Below are 23,819 nucleotides of genomic sequence, written 5' to 3'. Positions count from 1 at the left end.
CCATGAAGAATTCTATTTCATGGGATACAAACCCAAAATACTGCTGCACTAAAAGTATGGGAATAGCACCACAAAGAGGATGATTTTTTTCACCATTACCACTAAAAGCAGTGACTAGAATTCAGCAATGAAGACAACTATTACATGCATGCTAATAAATAAAATACTTGATATTCCCCCAGTCTGAAGGTGTGAAATTCAAGTAATACGAGTACTATTAAATGAGAATAGAGAAAACCTTTTAAAAACTATCCAGTTTTTGAAAAACAAACACTCTGTTTGCCTATGGAACTGCCATGTAGCTTGGGAGGATAATTCTTATGTATCACAGAAGATACAAGATCTCCATTATTTATACAGCTAGCTGTTAGTCACAGGTCTGTTTTGAAAACAGGGAAGGGCTCCTTCTCTCTGTGGGAAAATCATAACTGACTGTGCTTTTGTAAAGATTTATACTTCCAGTCTTTAACTCTGCTGTCTGAAAAAGCCTGAGGCTTGCACATAATCCCCCCAACTGCTCTGGCCAGGTTCTAGTGACCAGCATACAAAGCGGGGAGAAAACCTTCCTTGTACCCAAATTGTATACACAAAACTGAGTGGCACTTCAGAAAGCAGCTCAGCATAACAGATTATTCACTCTGCTTCTAGAGTTCCTCCTCTCTTCATTTTGACAAACATATTTGTGTCACTATCAGCACTGCAAACCATCCCTACCTAATGTTACAGAATGCCGGTGATTCTTTTTGTTCCATGGATTTGCACTTCAAGCACAATATTACCAAGCATGTAAAATGACCAGTTGGTCTATTTTTACCAACGATCTTAGTCATTCTGCTCACAAAGTACCCTTACATCCTCTTTGTAACCCTCTTAGAACCTTAATCCAGTTATAGGCACTGTTTCTTATCCCCAACTTCATCCCAGTAAATAGATATATGGATAGAAATACCAAAAGGTAGGTAGGTAGGTAGGTAGACAGACAGAGGTAGATAATTTTTTTTCTCTTTTATAGAAAGACAAATTCCTAACTCATACAAAATAAATTGTTTGGTTTGGGTTTTTTTTTCCTTATCTTTTGCTAGGACTTGTTTTAGTATGAGTTTTCCTGAACAAGCATTATTTTTTTGCTTTTTATGATATACGGTACAAAATGGAAATATTTTCATGTAATTCTGATACAGACCTGACTTAATGTTCTTGGGGGATAATGGAAAATTCAGTTCAATTTTTTACTCTATTTATAAAATGTATCTAGAGTATGAAAACACAAAGGTGAAAGTAGAGTATGTGGATTCTGCTTTGGATAAAGGGCAAAGAAGAACCATTTGGACATACAGCCACAGCACACCCCTGTATGTTGTGACAATGCTCATGAGAGGAGACTACCACCTTTTCTGTCTAGTAAACACCAGGCTGGTAAAATGAAATGTAACAGAAAAAGTTCTTCTCACTGTATTCTTTAAATGATGTGCCAAAGGCAGAAAGAATCTAGCCAGGTCACTAGCAAGCTATAAAAAACATCATCCTACAGTGAAAATAAATTTGGAGGACTGAGGAGAGAATAAACTCCTAGCTAAAAAAAACATAGTGCTACAGTGAAAAATAAATTTGGAAGACTAAGAGACTAAACTTCTGGGTATTAGATGCACAAGGATTTTTAAAGAAGCAGTTCTGCCTTCCAGCCTGGTGGCTCATACCACAGCAAAGACATGTTTGCCTACACATGTAACTGCTGGTTACAGCTAGAACTGTAACAGCTCTGGTGGCTAAAAGATCAGTTTATGGCAACTCTGGTTTGCTCATTTGAGAAGTCACAATCAGATTACATAAATTCACACTGGACAGCTTTTCTTAAATGCAAAAACTAAAGCTCATAAACAAAACTACTAGGCTTCAATGGCTTCAATTTCTGATCTGTGAAATGTGAAAGAGCTTCCACCCAGAAGGTGCATTATATGCAGTTTGGATTTTCAGGTATAAAGCTTGAGACTATCTGTATTAAAAGTGTTAGACTTAGCCCAGAATCCCTTGTGCCAAATCTGAAAAAGTATCCTTTTATTGGAAACATGTTCTATCTTAAACCATTTTGCATTTCTCAGGGCCAGTCCTGCTATTTCACCTAGCAGCCCTCTTACTTCTTTCTGGGGTTTGAATCAGGCTCCACCAACCACTGAAGCAGATGTCCCAGACATGGCAGAAACTTCCAATAAACCATACCAATTTATAGAACAGTAAAAAAAGAAATAGAGAAACAGGTGGTTTCTCATGGCTGGGTATAGGGAGCACTGGTTGCCAAAAATAAAACCTTACATAAGCATAACACATGCTATATTTTGCTACAGAATTTCTCACAACCAGACAGACCACATGTAACCACTACAACTATCACAAAAAAGTACTACTGCCTTTCTGAGCTACATAAAGGCGCTGACTTCTCTTGTGTCTGTGTTTAACACAATGTTTAATACACTAGAATATTAGAACTGTATTAAATAATAGAAGTGTACCACAATCATAAAACATACAAAATCAAAGCACATCAGTATCAAAAAGGGTCTTCATCACATGCAACTCACTTGTCACAATTAGATACTGAATTAGTATCTCCTCTGTAGGCTGGGAACAATTTCTATGAATATTAATAGCAACTGGTCACAAGGAAGAGAAAGAATTTGAGATGCCTTCCTACAAACTAACAGAAAACGTTTAAGTTGTATTTAATGTAGTGTTGCAGATTTTTCCCCCAAATATTCTACTTAGAACTTTTCGCCGTAGTAATATATTAAATTTGGCCAGTTAATTTTTGAGAATCAGTATTTTTGTGCTGATCTCAACTGCAGGACAAAGAAATTAAAATAAATAAAAATATCTCTTTGTGTTTAAAATACTTTTTAACTCTATGTTGAAAATACTTTTAGTGAGCACTATAAATATTCAGTACTAGAACACCTCAATTTCTCACCTCATGCCTAATTTCTGTGTATAGCAAAGTAAAGCCCAGCTAATCAGTACATTTGCATTAAAGTTTCTTCTGATAAGGAAAAATTTATAGGAAAGCATGCAGCTACTTATGTCTGAAAGTGTGTTCATTTCAAAATTGAAGATATTACTTACACCTAGTCTCAGTGTTTTTCCCAATGAGGTACTGCACCATTAACTAAACTGCTAAAACAAGGGAGTTCTTTAAAAAGCTTTTTTTTTCCTTCTTTCCATTGCAAGAGCCACTCTTGACACCCATAATTTCTGAAATATGACTGCTAATAGTATTCTTCATGCTGTAAGATAATCAGGTTTTTTAATCATTATAGAGAAAGCTTGCAGTGGAATAAATTGATAAATGTTTAAAAGAAACACCTTTCTGGAGCTCAGCTGGTTAAGAGAAATACTAAATCAGTGCTTGCTGATTGCTGAAGCCAACTGACGGGTGGCTTCTATATTTAGGATCCTCCTTACACCTGTCAAGAGACAGAAAGAGGCAGCCAGTGAAAAAGAAAGTGTGTGCACCAGAGCAAGCAATCCAGAGACCCATCTCTTGCAGCAAGCAGCTAAAAATATAAGAAACAAAGAGCAATAAAGAAAACAGAGCAAAATCTTGTTATTTTTATTACACCACTGCTCTGTGACATGCTGTCAGCAAGCACTCTGAACAGAGTACAGACCTCATTAGCTATCAGCAACTCCAGCTTCCACAGAAAGGCAGTGATACTCCAAGCTGGATGCAATCCAACTGTGTCAAACCTGGGCTCCTCAGGTGGATCCCTTTCCCTGCTGCTCCCTAGCCAAAACCCTGAAGCCTTTGCAGCAACATTTGCATTCCAAAGTGAGCTCCAGCAAGTATCCATCCCTGTGCTTAGCAATGTCACTGGAAATGGGCATTCCAGCTTTGATTGGCATCTGCCTGAATCCTGCTCTTCCTCAGCTAATCTGACTGCACATCTTTCCAAATTGATGAATCATAGGTACATACGTGAACGTAACAGAAGAAAAATCAAGTAGGTTTCTTTAAATAACGCTATGCAACCAATTCATAAAACAATTCTATTGCAAAGGCTTCAGATCCCTTTCTTTGTTTTAACAGAGCAACAGTACTGCATTTCAAATGGAAGAGCATCCTTCCAGCTGTAGCAGGAACTTGCTTTAAACACATAGATGCTACTTTCCTCCCACCTGAGATGCACCGCTACTTTCAAATTTTTGGTCTTCCAGTAAACAGAAATATTTGGGTTTATACAGATTAGGGATAAAGAAATAGCATTGCTGGGAAGTAGAGAAAATTGTGCTATTTTTACACATATATACCTTTCTAAATGCTACATGGCAATTCCTAAACAAAGAAACCAAACATCACTCCACCTTCCCTGACTCATAACAAGCCAGGTAACCTTTTAAAAAATATCTGATTCAGCCTGCATTCTTCTTTGGAAAAAGGAAGCCAAATAGCTTTAAGTATTCCCCAGTGCTCAACAAACTATATCTATTGCTGGCCAAACTTAATTTATGCTTCAGTAACTATTATTTTCTCAGAAGATAAATGGAAAAGCCTTTTTTTTCCTGTCAGTAGCAGATTAAATCCATATTTATTTGTTAAAAATTAATGATGTGGGTGTATGAGTGTGCAAAAATGCTCAGACCTCATGAAAAATATTAAATACTTCTAAATGTGGATGTTTCAGTTTTGACACACAGCATAGGAAGCAATTACAGAAATACCTCTGAATCTTCTCATAAGTAACCCCAATTATTTGCCTACCACTAGTAGTACTTTTAACCACTATTCAGTAGTTACACTTATCTGCTAAGTGTACTTAACTAATCTTTATGTAGGTAATATCTTCAATTACACAGAGGCAAGAGGCAAATGAATTTAAAAACACATGGAAGATAATGAACTTGCATTCAGCTCAATAAAGAGCTAAAGGCTCGCAGAGGAAATCTGTGTATGATCCACACACACATACAGTAGTTCTGTGTACCTTAATGTCACATCACAGGAATAATTTCAAACTGTATAGGGTAAAAATTATGGTTTTGCTGGTATCAACATGAGTTTTGCTATCTACATCCAAGCATTTTCCCCAAAGTTTACAAAACAGAGGATTAAATTATTCAATACTTGGGGGGAAAACAGAATTCAGAGCAAGGGCACATCATGGTGCCTTGGCATGGTACAGAGTGGCAATGACATGTGAGGCAGACCAATTAGCTGAGGCACAGACAACCATGCCATACAGCTAAGGTCACACAGTCACTAGCTTCTTATAAAAGGACTTTATAAATTTAGGTTTGAAGTACATTTTATATTTTTTAAATACTTTTCTTTTTGCTTTTTGTTTTTTTTCCTTGGAGGTCATGCAGATTAATATTTAATCTTTTTTAATTTCGCAGTTAAGAATATTCTACTAGTTATCCCATACTTCATAATGGGGAAGTATGATACTGCTGTATAGTCTCAATACTGCTGCCAGCACAGAGAAATACAGCAAAACATGTATCAGCAATTACAACATATCGCACGCTACTCCCACCCAAAGCAATGGATCTCAGTGTACTCATACACAGGATGTGAGCCTGAACATTTATCCACTTTTTGTTGAAACTGAGATACAGAAATGTAAGCTTCTTCCACTGATCACAGTCTGAAGACAAAATGGGTCCATACTAGATGCACTGTAAAAAATAATGTAGCTCCTTTAAGAAATTAGCTGTGCCCAGTCCTACAAATATTTTCTTCCTATCTGTTGCATGGCCTGACTGTTCAGAAATATTCACATGCAAAAACAATGCTATGAGAGAGATCTATGAAGTTTTATGAAGTCCTAAAGGGTGGCAATGTACATTCACAAAGCTCTAAGAGGATTGTAGTAAATACTGGGCAAACTACTGCTCTTTCCTACCTGTCACTAATGGAGTCATCTATGACAGACATTATACCATTCCCCTGGGTACTAAGCCATGTCTCTCCTATATTGATAACTGCAATGAACACAAAGGAGAAAAAAAAATTAGAGAAGGACTTGGCTGCCTTGCATAATGTTAGAGGTGCACACACATTAGCACACATAACATTACCCCTGCCATTACTTATTCCCCTACAGGTATTATTAGGGAAAACCCTCAGGAGGCATAAAATATATTGCTTTATCATTACTAGGAATGCTGTTTCCCCAAAAAACCTTCTGTATAAAGATGTCTGCCTCATAAGTTTCTCTCACACAGAATCTTGCTACATTGTATCAAGTAGTGATACAGGGACAGTTTGTTTTGTTTGGAGGTTTCAAGCATTGTGTTAATTAGAACAGAGACACATGCAAGGTGTGTGCAGTGCTGCTGTTTGAGATGTGTACATAGGAACACTCAGTCACCTAGCCTGACACACTTCATTCACACATGTCAAACTGAATCGTACACAACAGATTCAGCCATATTAGAGAACAGATCCAGAAATGCACCAGAGATATAAAAAATGATGCAGCAGATTCTGTTCGGTACTTAATTTCTATGATTTTTTGATATTTTTTACAACCACTCGTAAAACAGGGGGTCCATACCATTTCCATGGAGCTTTAGCACCATTTTGTTCCATGGCATAAGAATGGAAAAGGTCAAGTTTAATATCATTAAAAGGTATTAACTAAGACAAAAGTGAAAGTTAGTCAGCCTCACCGTGCTTCTCTGGAGTAGACTGGCAACAAAGATAACATCTATAGAAGCCTTTAAATTAATCCACAAATCTTCTATTAAAAGAAGAATTCAGAAATAAAGTAAAAAAAAATAAAAGAATAGTCTGGGTCAGGAGGAACTTTTATGGTCATCTAATCCAACTCCCTAGAATGAGCAGGGACATCTTTAAGTACATCATGTTGCACAGAGCCCTGTCCCAGCTGACCTGAAATGTTTCCAGGGAATATGTTTTGTCAGCATCATTTAGTAATACTTTATTCAGATCAAGAAGCTAATTCAGTACTTGATCAAAAAATCTGAAAGACTTCAGTAGAAGTATTTTATTTCATCTCATATTATGACACCATTCCATACTTACACATTTTAAGTGAACTTTAAAATGAAAAGTTTTTTAGTTTCTTCCTTTTTAAAAATACACTAGTTGAAAATAGAAAAAGTTGGGAAATGGAAAAAGTACTGTCCAGCTCCTAAGTAATACAGAAGAGAGCTTTTGCTCTTTCAGATTTCTCTTCAGTACAAATTTAGAAGCTTAGCATTTCAGAAGCACCACGACAGCTTTTAGAGAATGGATCCACAAAATACTTAGTTGTAATGTCAAGGCATTTTGTATATTTAATCTGAATTTTCCTTACCTTAACTTGGAGGCTAAAGTCTGTGAAGTAGCTGATAGCATGAATATACTTTCATAATTTTAATAGCAATAAGAATTCAGCCCTATATTCTGCTTTGATATGTAATAGCAAAAAATGTAACAGCACTTACACAGCATATTACAAACAATTGTACAAGCAATTCTCTATGCCCCTTTGAAGAATTCACTGATGAAGGAGAAAAATGGGTATGAATAAAAAAGAAACAGACCTCAAAACTGCCATATTATTGTATAAAAATGGTTTGGAAGCTTTAATCCAGTCCAATGTACAACTTTGAAACCATGTAAATTCAAAACAAGTCTAGATTTGAGATGCATAGAATTAAGCTTTTCTTCTAAAAAGAAAAGGTAAGCAGCAATGATAAGTATTGCATTTGTACAGAGGCGGACAATTAGTGGTGAATTACTTGAGCTGAGAGAAAAAAACTAAATGGTCTTTAGATTGCTGGCTTTAAAGCTTCTGAGATTTTTTTTTCTTTACTGTATCATTTCAATATAATTTCAGACTCTCAGAGAACTACCCAAACAATGTCAAATAATGATACTTCACTGTAAATAGCCCTTATTTTTATATTGATTGTGTTTAGATAGACATTGAGTGCTAAAAAGATTGTGTAATTGCTACGCTCTGAAAACAGACAGCATTATCAGCCAAGAAAACCTTCATTAGTTCATTATCCAGTTTTCCCAGGTGAAAGAAATGTTGCATGGAGAGTGTTTGTCTGTGTCAAATCACATAGTAACAAACCACAAAGTGAATCTATCTAAATTACTGTTGAAATAGAAGCTCTATTTCACAGCAACAAACAAAACTGTGTACCTCATGCAGCCTAGATTTGCCTACCAAAGATTTGTTTAACAACATTGGAGTAAAACACATTTAAAATACTTCAAGTTTAGTGGGGTTTCTTGTTGGGTTTTATCTTTGTTTTTTGGAGGGGTTTCTATTAAGAAAAGAAATGGTTTAATTTATTACTTTGCAGACACTGTAGGAAGGTTTCATTATAAGTAAGGAATAACTGCTCTATTTTAAGCAGTGTTTGAGTGATACTGCAGATGATTCTGGTTTGAAGGTGAACTTCTGGCCATTAAGAAAGCCTTGAGTAAGTTCTATCCAAATACACATCCCTTAGTATCAGTGTAGGAAATCTGGATGTGGTACACAAGTCTAACATGTGAAATACTGAAATTGGTTAAATTTGGATATGGTTGCTCGAAAAATCACTGCACAATTAAAATACAGAGCCAGACACAGAAGAAGTTTGATTTTTTTCAACAATGTAGGTAACCAGAACACTAAGAATTTCTCTAGCATCTTGCTATTTTTTCCTGTTTGCTAATTTTCAGGAAATATTCCAGGTACAAAATAATTCCTGCCCAGTGAGAGTCTGTACCAATTACTGAAGTCACACATCATAAAAAACATGGCAGCAACCAGCACACTCTCTTTCAGCAGTGAAACAAGGTCCTAGCGATACAAAAAATCCAAACATCTCAAAATATCTCTTTGAATGGGATATCTCTGTCATAGCTTTTGGGTTCAGAGAATAGCTTTGGCTAATAGTTTACTTCCAATTCCCAAAGGCAGATGCTCCTACACTCTCTCCATGTAGTGGCAACTATGACTAGTTTTACATTACAAAAGACAAGGTATGTCCTTTGCAGCTTTACCAAAGTTATCTACAAAATCCACCACTCTTACAGAGGGCTTGCATTTTGAGTAATATTCTCAATGAAAGGTGTTTCCAGAAGAAAAAAAATACAGTTGGCTTTGTAACTGAAGACAGGATCACAATGAAGATATTATAAGGAAAACAAGGCTTAAGGCAGTTTCTTATCTTGCTATTCCCAGTTTTCAAGTGTTTAAGCTTTATAACTGAATAACTTACTTTAAACTTTTTTTAAAATTTTTGTAAAGAATTTTTTTAAATAGTAATCATCATTTTATTCTATAAGCACATTATTCCCATAGAGAGTAATGGGACAATTATTGAGTAGTACACTCTTCACTAAAAAGAAATAAAGCCTCAGTTAATGAGATGTGTAGAACAAAACATTCAATCATCAATGTTTAACCTGTATTTGCAATGTGGAAAGTATCATTAATGAATACATAAAGTGTTTGTAGAAGCATGGATACCTACAAGAATAACTGAGCATGTTTATCCAAGACTACCTTGCAGGCCATAAAAGTACTTTATTCTATCAATAAATGGATTTATGAAAGGAAAAAAAATCCTATCAGCAAAATACCTGCAAGCAAATTTTTGTTCCATCCACTACAATATTCTTTATGGTCATTTGTTAATCAAAACTCTCATCATCCATGCAAGGAAGTGATGGGTGCTTTCAATCCTAATTTTGAGAGAGTGTATCTATACAAGGAGCATATATAGAAGTTAAGACACTGGCCAAGTGCTCCTAATAGCAAAGCAGCTATCATATCAGAATTTCACCTCGTGTCCCCAGAAAGCATCAGTATCATCTTTCAGAGGAAATCCAGCTTCAATGGAAACAAAGTTGGTCTGTACATTTCTTGCTGGTTTTAACTCGAATTACCCAAAAACTCAAGACATCATACCCAAAGATGAATGGATTACTCAGTTGTGTATAATGAGAGGTTAAATTAAATTACTTCTATAGTTTCTACCATTCCAAATTAAGCTCTAGAACTAATTGCTTAAGAAGTAAAAAAAAAAAAACAAAAACAAAACTACAAAAAAAGTACATTTATGAAAGCCACTTAAAGCAAACCTGCACATTACTAGACTATGCAGTACTTTGAAAAAGAAAGTATTTTGCCTTACAATTCCACATTTTCATTTAATAAAATCATGTGTCTTCCTAATCTGGGGTAACATTTTTCAGTGCCTTCCAGCACATTAGGAACTTCTTTTTCACATGGACAGTTGCTCAGTGGGGCAGAGACAATGAATGGGTGTCAGAGCTTATCATTTAAAAGGAAGACAAATGACCACATCCGATATCACACATGGTTACCCTGGGATATCTTAATATTCCCCTCTGCAAAGCCTAATAAAACCATGTATTACATTTTATTTTATGTAATTTTCACAATCAGGCCTTGACAGTGATGACTCATTCTGTTGCAATGAAACCTATATGTGTTTAATCAGAAATTATTTTATGTGGATTCATCCTTGCACTCAGGATTTAAATGATACAGGACTGATACTCATTATGCTGAAATTACACTGGTGGAAAGAAGGATGAAATTGGGTACCCAAGCATTTCCAAAGGCATTTAGAGTATATCCTAGACATATTCTTAGTCATGCACAGATCCCTCATGTATTTCTAATCAGTCAAAAGAGACCAGATTCTGCCTTCAATTACCACAAACCTGTTCCCTGTGTGTATATTACAGTGAAATCTCCTTAAGATATGTTCCTGCACATATTAGTGATTCTCTTCCAGCTCATATGCCTACCACATAATCTAAAATATGTTGACAACAGATAAAAAAATCTAATCAAGAAGATGCTAAGGCAACAAAAGTGTCTTGGTAAATAACAAAAAAAATGGTAAGAACTACACTTCTATTGCTACTGGCTGTAGCAAACAAAAGTAATTGCATTGAAAACTATGTTACTCCTGCTTGAAATCTTAAGAGTCTTGGTGATTGTCAGGTAATTAGTAATTACTGATGATCATCTTACTGCTACTAGTCTTTATGCTAGAAAAAAGTGTGTACTTTTCTTACCATCTTTCTTAGAGAAACAGAATGTCTTTATTAAACACATTGACTCAAGCAGAATGACAATTTGGGTGTCATTTCCATTTCAGAAATGGAATAAAACCAGCAGCAGCCTTATGCTGCGAAAGAAGCAACAGATCACCTTAACGAGCTCGTGCCACAAGCCCTTGTTGTATTGTTTCTATTGTCTCTTTTTCAACTATGAAATATTCACAATATAAATTTGAGAAAATCCCAGGATCCACAGCTCCCAGTGATCTCCACAGTGGAAAGGAATTGGCACGACTGGCAAAGGAGCGCAACGAGCGTGCGGTGCAGGCATGAGTCACATGCTGGCTTCTCTTCATGATACTGTCTGCAGATTTTTGCTGACTCCTGTTAGTTTCTAAAAATGCTGTTAAGCTTATGTTTTGCAATCTGTGTAAATCCAAGAAGCACAGATCGTGGGGATTAACTTCTTCCAGATCTCCAGATCACAAGTTACCAAAAGAAGCAGATATTATGGTAACTTTTCTACAAAGATTCTATTAAAAAATCATTTTGAGAACCTGGTAAACCAGAGGTATCATCCATCCAGGAAAGGATTGGCCATGCAAGTTTCTGAAGTAAAGTGGGAATATAGCAAACACACATCTTAATACATTAGGGTTAACAGCTTAACAACACTTTTCAACTGCAGAAGGCTTTAGAGGCATTAGCTAACAAATTAATCTTGACAATAAACCCTTGTCTGACTAAATGGTAAGATACTGAAGTTTCCTACTTTACTGAGAGAAATTAATATTGAAATCTAAGATACAAAATCTGAGAAATAGGTAAGGCAGATAAAGCGAGGCAGATAATACTAAAGAGAGGCATTTAGTGATAAAAAGCTTAGCCATGGTACACACAATTCAGGATGTACATCATAGAAAAAAATAACAATATTTGTGATTAAACAGTGTATCCTGACTCTTTTTTTTTCTTTTTTTCCAAAATTGGTGCCACTGAATTCATCTCTGAGAAAAGTCTCAGATCAAGAAATACTTCCTGTATTAAGAAACACACACACAGATAACCAACCTACACACACACACAGCTAACCAACCTAACACGGGATTCTTTCAACAGAAGATGAGGATGCAAGAAGGTTCATTGCTCAATACATTTAGTTTCCATCCCTACATGCATTATTCTTCACTTCGACCAGTCTTTGAAAAGAAATCTAAAGAACTTGTTACACCCATACATAAAAATACTAAAATTACAAGTGAGGCTAACAGAAAAAATGGATGTTCAAGCTCTGCAGAAACAAGTCTACTTACCAACCAATGGTATATTAAGTGTTATATTTTACTCTACTTAAATCAACTGCAAGAAAACTGCCATATACTGCAAAAAAAAAAAAAAAAAAAGGAACCTCTGCATTCACATCTGCATGAGAAACCTCCACATTTCTGGATTAAACTCACAAGACAGAGTTTTAAGGGCAGAACATTCCCCAAGTAAAGAGCATTGCTTCTCAGTATAGGGCTGTATTTAGGATCCACAAGACTTCTTCCAAAAAGACTACTTCAATTCACACTGGGAAAAATTATTTCTGTGAGGCTTTAGCCATTTACAAAATAAACCATTTTCCTCAACACTAGTCCACATCAGAATATCATTAATTAAAAGTTGCCTTTTAGTGGACTGTTGTACTTATCCCCCACCATTCTGACAGGTCTCTTGGGACATTGGATTTACATGCGCAGGAGTGACCTGTAAGACTCAGGGAAGGAATAATAAGAACCTAATATTGTAATTCATGCTTCCTGTCATATCTTTTTCATTACTTTTTACCTTCCTGCAGTGTTGATTACACAATTCATCCATTTCAGACTGCAAAATGTTTCACTTCAATAATCTTTGACAGAACAGCTCCCATGACTCAGTTCCCTCCTATAAAAATGTTGGAATTTCTAATCAAGTGTCAACACACACCTAGTGTGGCAAATTTCTGCTCATTTCAAGAATGAAGAAAATTTCCCTTTTACTGGTTTGTTTAAGACTACCTTAGTGTATAAAGAAAAATGCAGCACGGTATTAAAAGTGACAATTTGGAACAGTGGCATGACTTGATTTAGGTTTTAATATTGCCACCATCCTTAGCCACAGATCTTTTGTAACCTTATTTTTATACCTACCTGGAAGAATATTGAGTCCATGCTATTAAAATATAATAAAAATCTAAGTAAAAATAAGGAGAGATATCACTGGGGAACATTTTAAGCTTCAAGATCATCGACACCAGTCTAGTGGGGACATGCACTGGGAAAATAGGAACATTTCAGTTCAAATATTGTTTGGATGAATCAAGTCTAGCTTTTCTCTTTTAAATAATTCACATATCATTTGTCATCTGATTGCTACAAAAACTAGACTGTGGACTCAGCAACTCCTTTGTGTTCTTACTTCTCAAATCAGGCCAAAAATTAATCAGATTTTATTATAATGAATACAGTTGAGAGACTTTGCTCACAGATTTCAACTGAAGCATTTTATGCAGAGAAAAATCTAATCTAATATGTACCTCCGTGTTACATCTAATAAAGGCTGTGCAAAAATTATTTGCAGTTCATATGATCAATAGGACACATTTAAAAAAATAATCTTCTTTCTGCATTTCTAGATGAACATTCATGGTCCTGGAGAAACAAAGGAAATTTCAAAAAAGGAAAATTCTTAAATCAGTATGTCAAATATCTGTTACAAAAATCAAACTATAGTTCTTATCCTACCCAGCTCTCAAATGAGAGAGACTGAGAATTTAATTTAAAGAGGGTGAAAATCCAATACATCACTTTTTATAATAGTCAGCAATACTCCAACTTCACATTCACATTCTATGGTTATTTCAGGCCTGCCTCAGATTTAAAAAAAAGTCTGATTTTGAATTACTGTAATTAACTGCAAAAGCTTGCTGATTTGTTGATGCAAAATAATGTCAATCATTTTCATAAACTTGTTAGAAACTTTGTAAATAAATAGGAAAAAATGATACAAGGAACAGAAATTCACTCTTTATCATCAGTTTGCTGTTGGCATGCAGAGAAAGGTGCTGTAAGGATGGACATAAGCAAAAACCATGGTCCTCTCCCAGCCATCATTAGTGTAACATTCTTAAACAGTGAGCTATATCTTGTCCCAGGGTGGCTGTGAAACAGAGTCTATTTTACATTTCACCCTGAAAACTTATTAAGTCTGGAAGGAAGGAGGAAAAGAAGGAAGGTATGAAACACTGAGTTTGCTTAGAAGCCGTGTAGGTCAAAAAATTAGTTTGGAAAGCCGTTGAGAAGGAAAAGTAAAATCCCTCTTGAGCTGAATAGCTGCAGGCACATGCCATTAATTTTAGCTATTAAAAAGTGCTGAAGTGTATTTTGAAAATCTTCACTTTTGCACAGATTTCTCTGAGAGTATCTATGGGACTTCTTCATTCCAGGGTACAAGGAGCACAGTCTGGCCCTAAATTGAGAATATACAACCCATGAACATTGCTGAAGTAGAAGTGCAGTTGACAGTAATTTCACTATCAGTGTTATGTATTTTCACAGCACTACGAGGTACGGCGTAACATAAAAATCATATCCTGCAAACAATATTCAGTCCACTTCACCTTACTACTGGAAATCACGAGGAAAAGAAGAACCATAACTCCCCCTGAAAGCCATAAGCAATTTGCTACAGTAGGCAATGGCACAACTGATACAAAACTCAGCTCTTGGTCTGATCCTACAGAACAGAGAACTGCCCTACGCATGTTTGAGGGAAGTTGAGTGGGATCAGGCTCTTCAATAGAATCTGCAAGAGAGATAAATCAGAACTGCAATCTCAAATGTAAATCATTTAAATATTTATTGATACCTGTCTTGCAGCAGCTGTAGGGGGAATGAAAAAGCTGATGCAGGAATGGGCCAAGAGACAGAACACACAGGCGCTGACCAGGGCTGGGGGCACAAATGCAGTTATTGTTTTGTACTTCTTGTTTTATGTGAATTTTCAAGGTGCTAGCTCTGTTTTGTGGATTGTTTTTTTTTGTTGGTTTTTTTTTTTTTTTTGTTTGTTTTGTTTTGTTTTTTTTTTACCAGAACACTAAGGACACTGAGCTGTCATTCTTTCTATCAAGAAGTCTGATTCAGCATCTGTAAAATATGTAAATTAATTATAGTGTCTGCCTTTACCAAATTGTAGCTATGGTCCACTAATTTTATTCCAGGGTTTTTTTCTGGTAATTTTTTTCTTCTATTAAAGTAAGCTTGTTAACAAGGCACAAGAAAACAAAATTTTCTGCCATCGAAAATATCACCTTTTGTCACAAAGGTCTCCATGAGCACTCTAAACACAACATGCAGCTTGAGCATAGGGGATCAAAAGCCCAGGTACTGCTTCAAAGAAGCACAAAAAAGTCTGGGGCTCAATTCTACTTCTACTGTGGTCAGCAACACAGAGAATGAGTCATTTTTCTCTACAAAAATGCTTCTAAACTGCAATCCCTATCTCACAGAGGTTTAAGTCAAATATTGGTCTAGAAGATAACACTACCTTGGATACGGGATTCTCGCAGAAGGCAAGAAAGGATCAGGGCACAACCATGTCAGTTACCAGTGGGCAACCAGAGTCTGGGTTGTTTCTTTGTTACAAAACATAAAAGCAGTAAGAACTTGACCATGCTTCCATCAATTTAAAGTGTTCTGTTAGATAAATATTTTTAAGATCTGTACAACAGGCCTTCTATTTAACAATGAATACATTTCAGGCTTATGTGCTGCCAAGCTCCAGCTCTCTTTCTAGCAGCTGAATTCTTGGATAAAATAATTTTGCAGGGTATGAGCAATGCAGCTCTGAAAATAGCATCACTGCAAAATGAAAGATGGCAAGAATCTCTATAATGCTGATTTATTTCAATGAAATTTCATCTTTTATTATTAGTATCTATTTTGATGTTTTCAGCTGAATTTTCATACTTAGTAAAACGTAAATCTATAGAATTTGTTCATTCTGAGGCTCCAGCATAAATACCTAGGAGAGAAATAAACAAAGAAATTGCCCATTCAAAATTTACATCATAAAATATGTAAAACAGAAAAATGCTTTGTGGATCCAAATAATTTGCATTTATCATCACCACATTTACAAGGACATTAAAAAATGAAAAAAAAAATAAAAAACAAAAAAAACCCAACACACAATCAAAAAAATCCCACCAAAACATCAAAATAAACACCACCAATCAACAAGTTGTTTAACACTTATTCTAAGTATGTTTCCACTAGAAGAATGGATTGGAACAACTCTCTTTAAAATATCAGTGGGTTTAAGCATCTTGCATAATGCTCAGCATTTAGACATGTGCTGAGAAAACATTAAGAGGTGATATTGCGCTTCCCTGACTCTTAGTAGATTACACCTTTTGGCTCTCCTTCCAATTCACTGATATGAAGGTATACTTCAGGACGTTATTTTTTTTCCTAATATTGAATATTTTTACATAGGTTGAGAAAAAAAAACAATTTTGAAATGAGAAAGAGCCTCATATTTTATAATCCATTAATACAGCAGTCTTTTCTAATTAACATCAGCAGCTAAACTGGCATTCTTCTATCACAGACTATAAGCTATAAATGGGATTTTATGCATATGAGAGGTCTCAAAATCCCTAAGTCTGACAGTCGAAACAGATGAAAAGAAAACATCATAAATGTCATCTATCTACCTTTGGTCACTGATGCCATACAGAAAATGATGCTTAGACCAAGCCCAACCATACTCACAGCAGGACCTACACTTGTTAGGTCCATGTGAGGAAGCCAAAAATATCAATGTCCCAGCTGTGCAAGCCCTAATTCATATGACTCATACAGACTTCCCTGAGTCGTCCTAATGACACCAAAACAGTAAAGATGATTCATGCAAGTAAAAAATGAGAATATACAACTTCTTTTCTAAAAATGTCCTGTCTGCATACATATAGATATATGTTCATATGTATACTATTTTTATCGGTATATTATCTTTCTCCACCAATGTATGTAAGTGGCAGATCTGTCTTGAATTTTATATTTAATGTAATACATACAGAACAAGTGACTGAGGAGGAAAAAATGTTAAAAGCTAAAGGAAAGAGAGAAAAGGAGTAGAAGAGAAACATTAGAGAGGAGATAAAAAGAAAAGACATTAAGATATATCCACAATGATGCAGTAATTACGGAAATAGTCCCATTGATTTTGAAACATTTCATCCACAGCTTTATAAAAATTAAAATATGCTTCATTTTTTTTTTATTTTTTAATCAGTACAAACAGGTTTCCTATCAGAAAGGAGAATGTGTATCTTTATGTAGTACATTACTCACTATCAGTAACAATATCAACACATGCTGTGCCAAAAGGATACTTAGGAATTACAAGATATACTTAAGACTTAAGACTATCTGTCTTGATTCAGTGTAGAGAAAAGAACAGAAATAAACTGAGTCCTCTGCTATCCTTTTCAGGCAACATACAAGCCTCATATATTTAACAATATGTTTTTTCTGAAGTCTGTACCGATAATAAATATATAAATATATATGGCTACAACAAAGAAGTGCTTTGCATACTGTGATAGCAGTAGTGGTTATAGTGCCAGGAGTACTATACACAATATTCTCATCTAAGTGCAAAATATCTGCTGTGCTGCAGGTGTAATTAAAGGCCTTGGAGTTGCTGTGTTAAAAGTAAGAAACGGTATCTTGTACCAACAAACAGATCCCTAACACATGACACAATTAATATGATACATTTAAATGGAATGCAAAATGCATCAATTAGCAGCTAAGCCTTATGGCTCAATTCAAGACACAATTACTACTATACTTCAATAGTTTATTAAAGGACAGTCTTCAATATTTGCAGGGAAGTATTTCAACAGTGGAAGCAAAGAATGCAATACCACCTGCTCAGATTTTCAATGAATAATTAATGCTACCATTTCATACAACACAAACCTGCACCTAAAATTCTCTATATTTTACTTTGTAAATTTATCAAGGCCTTTTTACCTTATCAGAAAATTAAAATTAATCAAATTACTGAGATTCTATCACACAGGCATTGCATAAACCTTCAGCATTTCTTGCTAAGAATACTACATACTTCTATATTGTTATATTTGTGATAGGGACTTCTGAATGTTTTAGTAACAGCACATGTTAAAATATTTATTAATGTAGAAGAAACAGATGAATGAAGGAAAAGTGATTGTACACTAATGAGTTGTTAAAGAAACCATATACTCTATATCCCTGAATATGCACATTTTTCACACAGCACAGCTAAGAAATCCTACTTCCTCAGACCAACTTTTTCACTAGGAGAAAATAAAGAGACTGAAAATAATGGGGAGAAAGGAGATAGCTAAGCACATAATATCAGCAAACCTCCAGTTCTTCAATTATTCCTATCCTTTCTTTCATTTATTCTCCTCTCCTGTGTTTTTTTATTCCTCTTTTTAATATCCTTAATATATAATATATTTTACATTAAGAGCATTTGCATCACTTCTCTTTGTTCTTCCCCGTTTGTAATTTTAGTAAGAAATAAAACACTGCTGTCAGGTCTTAAAAAAGATTAGAAAAATTGTTTTCTCCTTCACCTGTTACATCTTTACTTTTTGCTAAGCAGCTCTCCCTGCATCAACCTGTTGTGTGCTGCCTTCTAAACAAACTAAGCCTTGCTTGCACTTTGATGCCATTTCAAAGGGGAAACCGTACTGTGAGGGATGCACAGTCACTATAGATTGTTTCTGCAATATTTCAATGGAATAACAATGAGAAAAAAAAGAGAGCAAACAGCAAGTAGATTGTGCAGAACATGGAAATGTTGATGACTAACAACATTCTGAATTACTTTATCACAGGTATATTTATAATTAAAGTTATATGTTTCACTCTTGTCAATTTCTATTATCATGATTGTCAATAAAGGTAAATTCAGAAGGAAATTAGCAAAAATAGATGGGGAGACAAAGCCAGTTTTAAAAGAATATCACATATTCTTATGTTAAAAAGCAATCTGGACTTCTATTTGGAAAAAAAAATATAGTCTTTTTATATTCTTTTAATTTCACTGGGTTCCATTTGTCTTTCTCTTTTAAACCCAGAAAAATGCACATAGAAGATAAATTGTAATTAGTTGTGCATGATAACCTTATCAGCTCAGTGAGAAACTGTAAATATCAGAGCTCAAAAAAACGTAAATATGGGAGAAACACAAGAAAACAATGAATTAAAAAGCCCTGCGTTTGTATTTTGTTACACTTGCTTCTACATGGCACATCTTTATAAACTGCAACACGAGGATGTTTTAAAAGATAATTTTCCCTACAATGGAAGACTGTATTTATTCAACTTAGAAAATACTATGTGGTTATTCCACACTTTGGGTTCCTTTCATTTAACAGTGCGAGCATCTCTTTGAGTCTTTCATAATGGAACCAATACTCAGAACTGAATCCAATTATAACAACCTACCAGCAGTACTAATTGGTGAAAATGCATTGCTGGTAATTACTGCAAGGCATCCTTCTACCCAGGATGAACGACACCAATAAATTCTACCCAGTGTTAAACAATAAGGAAAGACTACCATTAGCACTCTTTTTCTTATGTAAAATGCATTAAAATGAGTCATCCACTTAAAAGTTACCTACTGGTAGCTGTAACCCAGATTCGAGAACTAAGGTAAGTGCTTCAAAAAACCAACCAAACAAAAAGAATATAAATATAATGAGGTGAGAGAGAAGAAAAAGGAAGAAAACACGATCACGTAGTGCTTTGTCGTGGATTTTTTTTTCCTATCTGTAAGCGAATCTTCAATATGTATTGCCTTTCCTTTTGCCTTTCTTTTATTGCATCATTATTATTTGATCTCTGCACTGCTCTGGGCAACACTTTCATGCTAATAATTCTGCAGCGCTTTAAAGATTTCTATCTCAGGGCCAGGCAAGGCACCGAGCTGAGTGCACCGCGAGCATCCTTCAGCTCTCGCGAAGATATTTCTGAGAAGTAACGATGTGCAAGGCCAAGGCTGAAGAAAACACTTCTTCAGCTGCGTGGCTTTAAGCGTGCGAAAGCCCCTCGGCGGGAGCCACGCGTGCCGCCCGCGGACCCACCGCAGCCCCGAGCCCCCGCGGGTGCGCTGGAGCCCGGCCGGGCAGGAGGGAGCCGGAGCTCGGGCTCGGAACCCCCAGCCATGCCCGCCCGCCCCGCTTCCCATGCCGGCCGCGGAAAGGCAACGAAATCCGCCTTCCGTGCGGATTTCGATAAAATTGCCAAAGTTTTCAGGTTTTTTTATAAACGATGTTGTAACTCCATCCAGGCTGGAATAACCTCTGTGGGAGGAAGGGGCGGACTCTGTGTAACTCGAAACTTTCTTCTCGACAGGGATGACCTGACGGGGTATATTTGGGAGCCGCTCCGGAGCGGCATTCCTAGGCGAAGCCTTTTCCTCAAAAGTCCCGCCGCCGGCCGTCACCGGAGCTTCCCCCTCCCGGCGACCGCCCCGGCGGGACCTTCAGCTACCCTGACTCTTCTAAGCAAAAGCTGCTGAAAACCTACAATCTCCCCCGATCTTCACTTTCCGCCCGGTCTAACTTGATTTTCCTTTGTATTGTCGTTATCCCTGGCGCCGAGGAGCGCCCCCGCCCCGGCCGTGCCCCCGCCCCGGACCCCCGGACCCCGCTGGGACTTACGTGGTGGCCGAGGGGAAGGGTCCCTCCGAGGAGTGGTTCATCACCACGGACTGGAAAAGTGTCAGGCTAAAGACCAGAAGCCAGCCAGCAGCCATCTTCCTGATCGAAGATCGATCCCCCTTCCCCAAGTCGGCGAGACGGCAATAATAATAAATTCAATTATCGTGTGTGGCGGTGCGGGGGGGGCCGTGGTTCTTTAAAGCCTCCTCCGCTCCCCCCACCCGCCCCCTCGCAGGAGGCGCAGCCCAGAGATGCGCGGAAAAGCGGGAGCGCGGCCGAGGGTGGGGAGGAGGAGGAGAAACGATGGAGATCTGTGGGTGGAGTGGGGGAAGAGGCGAAACACAGAAAAGAGAGAGAGCGAGAGATACTCCACTCTCTGCTACTCCAGCAGCAGCTCCAGCTTCATCTGATCCGCCGCCATCAGCGCTACTTTTGTAACAGATCCTACTCTGCGTGTGTGTGCGCGCGTCCTTCCCCGATTTATTCCACTGATTGCAGAGCGGAAAGAGGAGGAGAGAGGCAAGCGGGGTGGCGGCTCCTGAAAGAAGAGGAGGGAAGCAGGCGATGGAGTTGGAGACGGGCAGATCGCTGCCGGCTCCTGCCTTCCCTGCCGGCAGCGGGGAAAGTCGGGGCGAGCAGCGGGGGCGGGCGCCGGGCCCTGCGGCGGCCGCGCTCCATACAAGGAGCCCAGGAACTCCCGGCCGGGCCGCCCCGGGGCCGCGCCGCCGCCGCCCCGCCCCGCCCCGCGCAGCCCGCACGCTATTTTTAAAACCCCTTCGTGCCTTATTTTAATTCCAGCCCCCTCCTCCCTTCTCGGCGGCAGCAGCAGCAGCCGCACACGGCCCGTGTGCCACCAGTCTGGGCTGCGATTTCAATAGGTATTTCATGGATGTAGCTATAAATGCCGCTCTCCCCGCGGCCCGCCGGAGCAGCGCCGCTCAGCCCCGCGGAGCCCGCCCGGCCCCCGCGCCGCCGCCGCCGCCCTTCGCAGCGTCCCGGGCCCGCAGCGCCCCTGAGCGCCGCCGAGGAGCCGCCCCCGGCACGGCCGGGGGGCCTCGGGCTTCACCCCCGCCCCGCCGCATCGCCAACACAGTTGTTCATTTCAGATCCCTCTGGGAATTCAGAGGACGAGCTCCCTCTCGCCTCCTTTCGTTTGCCCATGTACACGCACACCAGTCTCTGTGGCAACTATACACTCTCGGTATAAATGTAGAAAGTAATTCAGGGAAATATTTCTTAGCTTATTTGTTAAAGCAGTTAAAAGTTCAGTGACAAATTTGGTTTCTTTTTGATCTGTGTGTTGGTTTTGTTTGGTTTTTTTCCTTGTATGTGCTTACATATTTATATTTTAATATATTTACTTAGTTCAACAGGTGAAAATCAAAGAGCAGACCCAGTATTCATTTTGTTTCCACATCCTTTGTATTTAAGGATCACATCTTGAATGTATTAACTCACAACAATTTCTATAAAACAGAAAAGTTCTCATCTCTATTTTAAAGGTGACAAAGGGATCAAAACTGAGATACACAAATGAAGAACTGAGTGCTCATATTGCCTGGGCTCAAAGCCAGCACGATATTTCAGTTGCTATCTGTAAATCATGCAGTCACTCATCTACATTGTTTCTGGATTGGAGCTGGCACTTGGGAGCTCGTGGGAAGAACTCCCAGTTGTCTTCACCTATCCACCTACCTATAGGTACGTAGGATTCATCAGGGTTTGGATGCAAGTTTGAAATAGCATTTTCTAAAATGATTCTGCAGCCTTTAGACTGAAACAGTCTGAAGAGTATCTATAGCTCAGTTTTTGTGGGTCTCCATAGGCCTGACAGTTTTGCCACATGAAGTGGCACCTCTTTTGGGTACTTACCTGTAGCTGCTCAGCTGAGTACCTCTGCTTCCCCACGGGGATGTCAAGGGTACCAGCACAGTCATGGCCCTGTGGCACAAAAGTCCTCCTTCACATGAGATGTATTGTGAGGAGATCTTGGGTAGAAAGATGGTAGGGAATGGATTAAAGTCTTGGAGAAAGGCACAGAGGAAAAGGGGCTGGAGATGTGAACTAGTACAGGCTGCACAAGACTATGACAAATTTACTTAGATAAAGTAATTTATTTAGATAAAGCTCCTCATTTTTGGGCTCTCATATTAACAGTAGCATTAAATATTGAACAAAAATACTGATTCTGCTCCTTGACAGGACTCTGAAGTTTGGCTCAAGTTCATGCCTAAACTCTGCTGAGTTACCAGGCACCAGATGTTCTTCAGTTATTTGTGCCCCAAAACACCTACAGTTTTGCAGTGGGCAGCACAGTAATGGATTAACACTGGCAACACCCCTCCAGAAGAAATGAGAATGCCCCACCTGGCTCCTTCCCTACCTGAATGAATGCCCATTTCTTCTCAGCAGGACAGTGTGTTAAATTCCCAGCAGAGCTGCCCCCAAGGGCCTGTTGAGCAACCTGTGGGCACTAAGCTGGGAAAGAGGTGCTCTCCCAGGGGAGAGCCCACTGGAGTGGCAAACAGAAAAGTACAGACATGTTTTTGTGGGAAAGAGAGGGTGCAAGTAACTGTGCAAGTGTACAGAGGAAGTGGCTTCAGTCGGTGAGAATAAACAAGACCACCCTTACTCACAAGTACCATTTCAATATAATGTAAAGGAGACCAGAAGATCAGGGAGTGATAACGTCAAATAATAAATAGATAACTAAAGGGCTACACAGGAATGTTTCTTTCATCATTAATATAATTTTCTGTAAGCCTCACTTCTGATGCTTATAGAGCTTCTTAGGGCAATAATTATAGCTGCCAATAGTTCCAACAACAGTAACACGTGGCCAGCAGTGGAACTGTGCAATGCATGGGTTGCTTAACACCCCACCTAGTACTGTAGGGTTTGGATTAATCAGCACTAATACACTGAACAACAGCTGAAAAAAGAGAAAGATTCTAGAGAAAATACTGCTATGATTTATCAAAGAAGTATTCAAAGCTTGCAATCTACTGTGCTATTTACAAC

At 38.0% G+C, this 23,819-nt stretch overlaps 1 protein-coding gene across 6 annotated transcripts in view; it reads right to left on the bottom strand.

Annotated features, from left to right (window-relative positions):
• CACNA2D1 (calcium voltage-gated channel auxiliary subunit alpha2delta 1) overlaps nt 1-21,732 on the bottom strand; it is a 362,532-nt gene extending 340,800 nt beyond the window's left edge. The window contains exon 1 of one of the 6 annotated variants that reach the window (XR_010998941.1): nt 20,799-21,732. Coding sequence is in view for 3 of the 6 variants with exons in the window: in XM_068189573.1 (XP_068045674.1) it covers nt 20,799-20,893 (95 nt within the window). In the remaining 3 variants the exon portion in view is untranslated. The remainder of the gene's footprint in view (nt 1-20,798) is intronic. The other 5 variants (XR_010998943.1, XR_010998942.1, XM_068189573.1 and 2 more) reach the window with 5 other exon arrangements.
• Nucleotides 21,733-23,819: the final 2,087 nt, after the last annotated feature.

This window comes from Anomalospiza imberbis, chromosome 5, assembly GCF_031753505.1.
Source record: "Anomalospiza imberbis isolate Cuckoo-Finch-1a 21T00152 chromosome 5, ASM3175350v1, whole genome shotgun sequence".
Taxonomy (NCBI): domain Eukaryota; kingdom Metazoa; phylum Chordata; class Aves; order Passeriformes; family Viduidae; genus Anomalospiza; species Anomalospiza imberbis.
The sequence above is the reverse complement of the archived record's forward strand: the minus strand, read 5'-3'. Positions and strand labels throughout refer to the sequence as shown.